This window comes from Salmo salar, chromosome 14 (genome assembly GCF_965601325.2).
Source record: "Salmo salar chromosome 14, fSalSal1, whole genome shotgun sequence".
Classification (NCBI taxonomy): Eukaryota; Metazoa; Chordata; class Actinopteri; order Salmoniformes; family Salmonidae; genus Salmo; species Salmo salar.
In genome coordinates this window covers 41336349-41348040 of record NC_138304.1, presented here as the reverse complement: position 1 = coordinate 41348040, position 11692 = coordinate 41336349, and the positions used below count along the sequence as shown (strand labels likewise).

At 40.6% G+C, this 11692-nt stretch overlaps 2 protein-coding genes across 4 annotated transcripts in view; both read left to right on the top strand.

Moving 5' to 3' along the window:
- Positions 1–418: 418 nt before the first annotated feature.
- On the top strand, positions 419–7257 carry LOC106569542 (spindlin-W). 3 transcript variants are annotated; one of them, XM_014140998.3, is made up of 5 exons: positions 419–528; positions 1896–1937; positions 2050–2315; positions 3197–3430; positions 4175–7257. In XM_014140998.3, the coding sequence occupies exons 2-5, from the start codon at positions 1918–1920 to the stop codon at positions 4378–4380; spliced, it is 726 nt and encodes a 241-aa protein (XP_013996473.1). In that variant the 5' UTR covers positions 419–528; positions 1896–1917; the 3' UTR covers positions 4381–7257. The 3 variants fall into 3 exon arrangements, with proteins under 3 accessions (XP_013996473.1, XP_013996474.1, XP_013996475.1); XM_014140999.3 differs by lacking the exon at positions 419–528 and adding an exon at positions 812–1039; XM_014141000.3 differs by lacking the exon at positions 419–528 and adding an exon at positions 1271–1292.
- Positions 7258–11331: 4074 nt separating this feature from the next.
- The window catches only part of LOC106569541 (hydroxysteroid 11-beta-dehydrogenase 1-like protein), a 28061-nt gene continuing 27700 nt past the window's right edge, over positions 11332–11692 (top strand). Inside the window, exon 1 of the mRNA XM_045694352.2 lies at positions 11332–11609. Within this exon, the coding sequence (XP_045550308.1) occupies positions 11528–11609 (82 nt within the window). The 5' untranslated portion in view covers positions 11332–11527. The remainder of the gene's footprint in view (positions 11610–11692) is intronic.

Sequence of the window (11692 nt, the reverse complement as noted above, 5' to 3'; positions counted from 1 at the left end):
AGCTATTCATATGGGCCCACAGTTGAATAGCAGGACAAAGAAAGTATGGGCTAAGGGAAAAATACATGTCATAGTGCAGCTGTAAAGGAATTTTCCCAACCCAATCCGCGATATGTATTGCATTGTGGGAAATGTAGTTCAACCTACACGCTTGGCCAACAAGCTTACTACCGGATAGGCAAAACAAAATGGATACGTTTGATGTTAATTCAGTTTTCCTGAAATAGACAGGCCTACACACTGAATATTTAATTGCTTGCCAAAGCCACAATGTACAGCTCCACTAAAGACCGTTATTTTTTCTCCTTTGTGAGTTACACAACCCAATCTATTGTTATGGATTTATTGGTGTGGGTGACATGAAGGACACCAACTCCCAGCGGCCTGTGCGAAGGACAACACTTTTACAGAGTTTAGTCATAAACCTATCTTGGTAGTTGTAGTTCTCGTAGTCAGACTGTTCCCTTGTAGCCTACATGAGGCGGATTCTGCTCAGCAGAGGGAAGTAGATATGAAAATAGGGGCCAGGTAACTCTCTTTGTCTAAATATGCTTTCTACTTTGATAATCGTGTTACTGCACTACATTATTATGCATTTCAAGCCCGCCAGTGTGTCAATTTTGTCTACGCTATTTATTGTAATGCAAATGCCAACACAGTTGGTCGTTTTACTGTATACCAGTGGTCAGTGTTACGGCACAAAATTACCGCACATGATTACATGACGTTGAATATTCTATTATTGGTTTCGCTTTGCGCAAATAGGCACGCGCCTCTTTGAAAAGCAATTGGCAACATCTGAACGTAATCGTGCATGTGAAAGGCTAGGCCTACACCTCTGCTTACAGGCATGCTTACACCTTGATGTTGTAGTCAGGATTATCTCTGGCTTGTCCAGAAATATCAAATTGCTGCAATCTTACGAAACGTGGTCCGCAGCGAAATTACATTAGAGACATGACATGATTTCACAGACAACTGCACTGGCAACAGTTGAAGGAGGTTATGCAGTGAGGGCGACGTTGTTTGTTGACATCCGGTAGGGCTACTTAATCTGCGTTTACACAGGCAGCCCAATTATGATATTTTTTTGCCAGTAATTGGTCTTTTGACCAATCACATCAGATGCTTTTAGAGCTGATTTAATTGGTCATAACACCAATTAGTTACAAAAATATCAGAATTTGGCTGCCTGTGTAAATGCAACCATTGTAACAACGCCTGTGGTATACTCGCGGGAAACTAGGGCTACCTGGGTAAAATAACACATCCTCGACAGTACTTGTACACTGGTGGGTGAGGGTTTATTGCTTGCGTAACCATAATTCATTATATGATAACACTGTAACAGGTTATCTTGTTATGATTTGCAGATTGCATGTCTCCAGATAAATGTGCCATCTAACATTTCATTTGAATATAGGTATTTCTACCCCGTGACACAGTCCATGTGTTATCAATATTGCCTAGTGAAATGCTAATTCATAATTAGCCTACACTCAATACAATTGTATCAAATTAGTTTCTCCAGATTGAGATTATGGTAGAGATCCTTGGTATATGAGCCACATTACTATTCCCACTGAGTGGGGGAACCCTATTGGCACGATTCGCAGGGTGTATGCCTTTCACGCCAGTGACCCGGGCTCGCTTCCCTTGCCGTTCTCTACACTGGTGTCAGAAGTGGGATGGTGTTTGTGAATTTACGGCCCAGAACTATGAGGGGGCTGAGTTGTCGAGGGCACAGGGACGTGCCTTTCCGTTCTGCGGGTGCAACATAGCGATCCTCACTATGTGAGCCAGCGACCTGGGTTCGCTTCCCTGCCCTGCCATTTGCTACATTATTAAAGGTTCTTGCATTGAAATAATACACTGTCTTTGCTCTCTGCCCACAGGATTGTGTGAATTTCTGGAAATATGTCCAAGAAAAGGGGCAGGTAGGTTGAAACACCTGTTCTTGGTTATTTCACTGATATTTGAGTACTGTTTTGGGTATTTCCTGTTTTGCTTTAACCTAAACTTTATTTTACACCTATATTCTTCTCTCAGAAAGCGTAGTAGCGGCGAGCTGAGTGAGAGTTCGGGTTTGTCTCTGTCGTCGACCCCAGACCCTAACAACCTGCTGGGCCTGCGGATTGAGCACAATTGGAGGGAGAAGGGCAACCTGACCAAGTGGAAAGGCACAGTGCTGGAGCGCCTCACCGTCAACACTTCCCTGTACATGGTCAAATACGACGGCTTCGACTGCGTCTATGGCATCGAGCTGTTCAAAGACGAGCGGGTGTCCAACCTGCAGGTTTTAACAGAGAAAGTCGGTGGGTTCACCTACGTTTTGAGTATGTTGAAGCTTTGATTTAAGCATGTTGGTAATGAGAGAAGAAATTCTCGACCTGGAATGACCGCCAAGCAAATATGTACAAAACACAAAAGAACAGTGTGCTGGTCTTTGTTCCAGGTCAGTATGTACACAACAGATTCATCTTATCAAGGCCAATTGTAAATAAAAGCCTGCATACCATTATCCCCATTGCTCTCCTTATCCGTAGGTTAATGACCTACCGTTTCGTTATCATGTGACCTTTCCACGCATTGCTAATTGTAATCTCCTGTACAGCAAACCACAAGATAAAGGTGTTGTCAACTCGATGCAAGATCATTTTGTTCAATCCCATCACCTCAGCACCTAGCTTGTATTGTATATGTGTCAATGTAGAAGAATTGTATAGGATTGGACCTATACACCTATCTATTCCATTCAGATCGAAAGGGCCTAGTATTTGTTTCCCCATTTTACCTCTTGCCCCCAAAGTACACAAAAAGAGCAATTCTCTCAGTTTAAGTTAAGTAACTATTTTAGTAGCCTGGTGGAACCAGTTCACGTTCTGTTTTGGGGCTCCCGAGTGGCGCAGCGGTCTAAGGCACTGCATCTCAGTGCAAGAGATGTTACTACAGTCCTTGGTTCGAATCCAGGCTGTATTACATCTGGCTGTGATTGGGAGTCCCATAGGGTGGCGCACAATTGGCCCTGTGTCATCCGGGGTTGGCCCTCATTGTAAATCAGAATTTGTTTTTAACTGACTTGCCTAGTTAAATGAAATAATCTGAAACCAAAAGTGAGCACAGTGTTCCGTGTTCTTGACCAGGCTGCTATTTTAGTGTTTTTCAAAACTATAAATCCTTCTCTTTACCTCCATAGTAAACAACAAGATCAAGGTGCCCCACGATGCGCCAGAGCTGGTTGGCAAGGCTGTGGAGCACCTGTTTGAGAAGGAGGACGGTGAGAAGAATGAGTGGAGGGGCATGGTCCTGTCTCGCGCCCCCATCATGACCAACTGGTACTACATCACCTATGAGAAGGACCCTGTGCTCTACATGTACCAGCTGTGGGACGACTATAAGGACGGAGACCTCCGCATCCTCCCTGAAGCTGGTGAGAAAGACTTTATTTACTCCATATAATTATGTTAACCTTTAGAAGATGATGCGACAGAGGGTCTGATACAAATCACAGGTCTGTTGCAATGGTTAGTGCTGACACAAGGGAAACCTAGTTTAACATTAGTAAAGGAGTTTGTAAACCTAGTTTAACATTAGTAAAGGAGTTTGTAAACCTAGTTTAACATTAGTAAAGGTCGTTGTAAATCTAGTTTAACATTAGTGAAGGCCCTTGTAAAGACTTTAACCCACACATATCTTATCTCCCTAAGAAGAAATAGAAATGGTCTTCACTGCATAGAGCAGTTGAAATAAGGACATACAGCACAGTATGTGGATGGCCAGGGAGGGAGCCATGTCCTCAGTACTAACAGAACCTGAGGATGAAGTAATTGTTGTAAAGCTGAATGAAAGGCAGGTTTGACATGTAAAGCTAAGGAAGAGATATACAGAAGAGATATACACACATCTGATTATACTGGGCAGATTCTGCTGGGGATCAAAGTATACATCCAGAAAGACAACTTAAAATCAGGTCATGAATGGCTTATGAGGCTACTGGGTGAAATGGTTGTAGTCTGTTGAGAGCATGAGAACTGGAACACATGTCTTACGTGGCTAGCTGCTGAGTAGTGGACCTGAAAGAGGAGGAAGTATTTGTTCTGGTATGTGAAGTAAAACGGCAGACACCATATGCATATCTCTTTTTTCCTCCTTTATTTTTTCCCTCGTTTCCCAGAGAACAAACACCTGCTGCCTGCGGACAGGAAGCCAGGCGAGGAGACAGAGAGCCTTGTGGGTAAGCAGGTGGAGTACGTCACTGATAAGGGCGTGAAGAGGACTGGGCTGGTTATCTACCAGGTTCCCGCCAAGCCCTCCGTCTACTACATCAAATACGACGACGACTTCCACATCCACGTTTATGACCTTGTCAAAACCACCTAGAATCCATCTCGACCCGGTCAAAACCACCTAGAATCCATCTCGACCCGGTCAAAACCACCTAGAATCCAACTAGACCTTGTCAAAACCACCTAGAATACAACTAGACCTTGTCAAAACCACCTAGAATACAACTAGACCTTGTCAAAACCACCTAGAATACAAATTCGACCCGGTCAAAACCACCTAGAATACAAATTCGACCCGGTCAAAACCACCTAGAATATAAATTCGAACCCGGTCAAAAACCACCTAGAATATAAATTCGGACACGGTCAAAAACCACCTAGAATATAAATTCGGACACGGTCAAAAACCACCTAGAATATAAATTCGGACACGGTCAAAAACCACCTAGAATATAAATTCGGACCCGGTCAAAAACCACCTAGAATATAAATTCGGACCCGGTCAAAAACTACCTAGAATATAAATTAGGACCCGGTCAAAACCACCTAGAATATAAATTAGGACCCGGTCAAAACCACCTAGAATATAAATTAGGACCCGGTCAAAACCACCTAGAATATAAATTAGGACCCGGTCAAAACCACCTAGAATATAAATTAGGACCCGGTCAAAACCACCTAGAATATAAATTAGGACCCGGTCAAAACCACCTAGAATATAAATTCAGACCCGGTCAAAACCACCTAGAATATAAATTCAGACCCGGTCAAAAACCACCTAGAATATAAATTAGGACCCGGTCAAAACCACCTAGAATATAAATTCAGACCCGGTCAAAAACCACCTAGAATATAAATTCAGACCCGGTCAAAAACCACCTAGAATATAAATTCAGACCCGGTCAAAAACCACCTAGAATATAAATTCAGACCCGGTCAAAAACCACCTAGAATATAAATTCAGACCCGGTCAAAAACCACCTAGAATATAAATTCAGACCCGGTCAAAAACCACCTAGAATATAAATTCAGACCCGGTCAAAAACCACCTAGAATATAAATTCGAGCCCGGTCAAAAACCACCTAGAATATAAATTCGAGCCCGGTCAAAAACCACCTAGAATATAAATTCGAGCCCGGTCAAAAACCACCTAGAATATAAATTCGAGCCCGGTCAAAAACCACCTAGAATATAAATTCGAGCCCGGTCAAAAACCACCTAGAATATAAATTCGAGCCCGGTCAAAAACCACCTAGAATATAAATTCGAGCCCGGTCAAAAACCACCTAGAATATAAATTCGAGCCCGGTCAAAAACCACCTAGAATATAAATTCGAGCCCGGTCAAAACCACCTAGAATATAAATTCGGACCCGGTGAAAACCACCTAGAATATAAATTCGAGCCCGGTCAAAACCACCTAGAAAGGACTTTCTAGTCCCCCCGCCTCAGACCCTCACACCTGTACACACACCTTGAGGTCGACTCCCATTTCAACTCAGTCAATTCAGGAAGTGAGTTCAAAATTCAGTATTTACCAAATCGAAATATTGGGAAGCTTAATTCATCAATGGAATTTGAATACCTCTCCTGAATTGACTGGATTGAAATGAAACTCTGCAAACCTGACACTTACTGTCATTATTGTGGACATGTTCCCTGCCTTGTGTCTCATCTAATGGGAGAAGGACTACCAAGGTCAGAAGTTTGCTAAAAGTGTGAAATCTGTGACTTAGATCGACTAGGCTTTTGTAAACAGTTCAAAGCTTACATCTATTTATTTTTCATTTAAAGTAACTGTCAAACTTTTCCAGATTTCTATGAAATATGACAAGTAATTACTTACAATATGAGTAAAATAGTTTTCCTTCCAAAAAAAAGTAATTATGTTAAAAAGTAGCTTTTCTGTATTTGAATGGTGGGTGCGTACCCCAACAACATAATGGTGTGGGTGTATACTGGTCATCACAAATTTTAATGTGAGTAGGCCGCTGATTGGCCAGCTCATCCTCCTCAGGAGTATGACATTATACTCTGTAAGGAAATAGCAAGCAGTTTTTAAACTATCTGTTTTAGATACAAGTTTGAGGTGGGGTTTTTGAAGTGTTTATTTTTCTCCAATTTATGCTTTGGCCACATGAGTATAGGATGAGTCAACAACATTATTTGGCTTAACAGAATATTAACTTTTTTTAAAGTTACATTTTCACTCGACAGTTACTTTAAGAAACAAGAGATGAAGCAGCAATGTTTGATTTTTCTTATCTCTATGTGCAACTTATTTTAAAACATATTTAGCTATGATTTTTATTTATATATTCTGAAATAAAACATGGATACAAACTTTGTACCAGGGCAAAAGCTTTGATACAATGTATTCCCAACTGATGGTTGATGACTTGGTTACTATGGACAATAGAATTAGTGTTTTGTTTGGCTAAGGAAGTAGATGTTATCAGTGAAAATGACCTATGTTAATGTTCAAATGTGTTGCTTGAATAGTGCAAGAAAAAAATGTTATTTAATAGAAATTATTAACAATTGCCAAGATTTGCCTGCTCATGTTTCAGAACCACCCACACCAGCTAAGCTCACATTTTAATTTGAGAGGAATTGTTTGACTTAGCTACTAGTTTCATAAGTTCAGAAAGTCATGTTTAAGACATTTTGGATTACAATCAACCCTTAGTCATGGTTGAATAATCTAATATTTCTGTCATGTTGTTAGACCGTCATAATCGTAACTGTACTTACTTTTTGTAAATACGTGTAATGTGTGACGCATTTTAAAAAATACTGCAAAGATGCTTTGGTATTATTTGCTCTTCCTGTTTGATGTTGAATAATGCTTTATTTCGCGATTGCAGCCATTGTTGGTTCATTATTGTTCCACCACTAGTGGCCAGGTTTACTTAGCATTTAAACCTTTTTTTCAGTAAGGAATTAAACATAAAAGGTAATAAAACCGTTACATGTTTCTAGCTTAGTTTTTGTTCTTTGTTCACCTCAGAAATTAAGGTGTAAAAATGTCCCTAATGTGAATGCTTTTGTAAAGCTGCACATATGTTTTAATGGGGCTATTTATCCACACGAAAAAGGTTGATGTTGAAATTGACTTGATCAAAGATAAAGACCTTTTATCTTTATATCTGTGTGACAGGTGAAGATTCCCTACCAGTAGTGGCATTTTGCCAGAGAGATAACATTTTACAATGCCTAGAAGGCCCTAAATAATTCAATTTAGTTTATAATTCAATTTAGTTTAAAAGTAATGTTACCTCAAAATGCCTCTTAATTTAGATCTTAAGTTCTACATATATTTGGAAACTTGTTGTCCTCCTCTCTTGTGTTCTGCTCTGTCATTCTCACAGTGTTTGATAGCTATTAAAACCATTCATTATTTCATCATGCCCATCAGACAGTCAGTGGTATTCAAAAGCTCTGTTTGGGAAAATATCTGAATTTTCTCTCCTCCCTCTCCTTCGTTGTTAAGGTGCTTTATTGTGTAGTTTGCAAGTTTACAGAACTGTCGAGAGATTCAGAGGAAATATATTTACCATGTTATTTTGCTGCTTTCTACAAAAGTTGATTATTTAGTAAGCTTACAAGTGTTCAATTCTCCGTTTTGTCTGTTTGTGTAACAACACTATCATGGATAATAAAAGAGATATTTTTTGCACAAGGTGTGTGTTCCCAGCTCCTGGTACATAGCATATCTCCCATATTCCTGTGCATGAGAATATGGCGAGAGGGAGAAGTATAAGGAAGAGGGCATAAAATTACATTGTGTATTTGCCTATCTGACATTAAAAAATAATAATACATGCAGTACCAGTCAAAAGTTTGGACACACCTACTCATTCAAGGGATTTTCTTTATTTGGACTATTTTCTACATTATAGAATAGTAGTGGAGACATCAAACTATGAAATAACATTTATGGAATCACATAGTAACCAAAAAAGTTAAACAAATCAAAATATATTTTATATTCTTCAAAGTAGGCACCCTTTGCCTTGATGACAACTTTGCACACTCTTGGCATTCTCTCAACCAGCTTCACCTGGAATGCTTTTCCAACAGTCTTGAGGACTTGTTGGATGCTTTTCCTTCACTCTGCGGTCCAACTCATCCCAAACCATCTCAATTAGGTTGAGGTCAGGTGATTGTGGAGGCCAGGTCAACTGATGCAGCCCTCCATCACTCCTTCTTTGTGAAATAGCCCTTACACAGCCTGGAGGTGTGTTGGGTCATTGTCCTTTTGAAAAGCAAATGATAGTCCCCCTAAGCGCAAACCAGATGGGATGGTGTATCGCTGCAGAATGCTGTGGTAGCCATGCTGGTTAAGTGTGCCTTGAATTCTAAATAAACCACAGACAGTGTCACACCTCTTCTATCCTTCACAGTGGGAACGGAGATCATCCGATCACCTACTCTGCGTCTCACAAAGACACGGCGGTTGGAACCAAAAATCTAAAATTTGGACCCATCAGACCAAAAGACAGATTTCCACCAGTCTAATGTCCATTGCTCATGTTTCTTGGCCCAAGTAAATCTCTTCTTATTATTGGTGTCCTTTAGTAGTGCTTTCTTTGTAGCAATTCGACCATGAAGGCCTGATTCACGCAGTCTCCTCTGAAAGGTTGATGTTGAGATGTGTCTGTTACTTGAACTCTGAAGCATTTATTTGGACTGCAATTTCTGAGTCTGGTAACTCTAATGAACGTATCCTCTGCAGCAGAGGTAACTCTGGGTCTTCCTTTCCTGTGGCGATCCTCATGAGAGCCAGTTTCATCATAGCGCTTGATAGTTTTTGCGACTGCACTTGAAGAAACTTTGAAAGTTCTTGACATTTTCCGAAATGACTGACCTTCATGTCTTAAAGTAATGGTGGACTGTTGTTTCTCTTTGTTCTTATTTGAGCTGTTCTTGCCATAATATGGATTTGGTCTTTTACCAAGTAGGGTTATCTTCTGTATACCACCCCTACCTTGTCACAACACAACTGATTGGCTCAAATGCATTAAGAAGGAAAGAAATTCCACAAATTAACTTAAGGCACACCTGTTAATTGAAATGCATTCCAGGTGACTACCTCATTAAGCTGGTTGAGAGAATGCCAAGAGTGTGCAAAGCGGTCATCAAGGCAAAGGGTGCCTACTTTGAAGAATCTCAAATATAAAATATATTTTGATTTGTTTAACACTTTTTTGGTTACTAGATGATTCCATATGTGTTATTTCATAGTGCTGATGTCTTCACTATTATCCTACAATGTAGAAAATAGTAAAAATAAAGAAAAACTCTTCAATGAATAGGTGTGTCCAAAGTTTTGACTGGTACTGTATACAGTTGAAGTTGGAAGTTTACATACACTTAGGTTGGAGTCATTAAAACTCGTTTTTCAACCATTCCATACATTTCTTGTTAACTAACTATAGTTTTGGCAAGTCGGTTAGGACATCTACTTTGTGCATGACACAAGTAATTTTTCCAACAATTGATTTACAGACAGATTATTTCACTTATAATTCACTGTATCACAATTCCAGTGGGTCAGAAGTTTACATACACTAAGTTGACTATGCCTTTAAACAGCTTGGAAAATTCCAGAATATGATGTCATGGCTTTAGGAGCTTCTGATAGGCTAATTGACATCATTTGAGTCAATTGGAGGTGTACCTGTGGATGTATTTCAAGGCCTACCTTAAAACTCAGTGCCTCTTTGCTTGACATCATGGGAAAATCAAAAGAAATCAGCCAAGACCTAAAAAAGAAAAGAAATTGTAGACCTCCACAAGCCTGGCTCATCCTTGGGAGCAATTTCCAAATGCCTGAAGGTACCACGTTCATCTGTACAAACAATAGTAAGCAAGTATAAACACCATGGGACCATGCAGCCGTCATACCGCTCAGGAAGGAGACGCGTTCTGTCTCCTAGAGATGAACGTACTTTGGTGCGAAAAGTGCAAATCAATCCCAGAACAACAGCAAAGGACCTTGTGAAGATGCTGGAGGAAACGGGTACAAAAGTATCTATATACACAGTAAAACGAGTCATATATCGACATAACCTGAAAGGCCGCTCAGCAAGGAAGAAGCCCCTGCTCCAAAACCGCCATAAATACGCCAGACTACGGTTTGCAACTGCACATGGGGACAAAGATCGTACTTTTTGGAGAAATGTCCTCTGGTCTGTTTGGAGGAAAAAGGGGGAGGCTTGCAAGTCAAAGAACTCCCCCAACCGTGAAGCACGTGAAGCACGTGTAGGCAGCATCATGTTGTGGGGGTGCTTTGCTGCAGGAGGGACTGGTGCACTTCACAAAATAAATGGCATCATGAGGCAGGAAAATTATGTGGATATATATTGAAGCAACATCTCAAGACATCAGTCAGGAAGTTAAAGCTTGGTCGGAAATGGGTCTTCCAAATGGACAATGAGCATACTTCCAAAGTTGTGGCAAATGGCTTAAGGACAACAAAGTCAAGGTATTGGAGTGGCCATCACAAAGCCCTGACCTCAATCCTATAGAAAATTTGTGGGCAGAACAGCAAAAGCGTGTGCGAGCAAGGAGGCCTACAAACGTGACTCAGTTACACCATCTCTGTCAGGAGGAATGGGCCAAAATTCACCCAACTTGTTGTGGAAGGCGACCCGAAATGTTTGACCAAAGTAAAACAATTTAATGGTGATGCTACTGAATACTAATTGAGTGTATGTAAACTTCTGACCCACTGGGAATGTGATGAAAAATACAAGCTGGAATAAATCATTCTCTCTATTATTATTTTGACATTTCACATTCTTAAAATAAAGTGGTGATCCTAACTGATATAAGACAGGGAATTTTTACTCGGATTAAATGTCAGGAATTGTGAAAAACTGAGTTTAAATGTATTTGGCTAAGGTGTTTGTAAACTTCCGACTTCCAACTGTATGTGCCAACTTACATGGCTGGCGTCCTAGTGTCACTGCCCCTTTAAGGCAAGACAAGCGGTAGGCTAGGGCTACAATATATATGAGGTGGAAGGCAAGAACCACTTTGTCTGTGGCTTGCAGCAGTGTGATCATAGCATGCTTTACAGAACTTGGAGTTTTTAGGATAACCTTACGGGACCTTTTTGTTTTTACAGTTAGATGAAGTAGGATATTGGCACAGGCGCACAATTGTTTTACCAATTAAAGTCATGTGTCTTACCTGAGCATCACCTGCGGCACTGAATAGAAGTCAACATTGTTATGCAGGTCCCAATGAAGACCATGTTTTTAATGTTTGCCGTTTGCCTGATTGCAGTCCTCTGGAGGGACACGTTTGATCCAGGTGAGTCCTCAAACAGTGCTCCATAGGACAGGCAGACAACAGTGCTCCATAGGACAGGCAGACAACAGTGCTCCATAGGACAG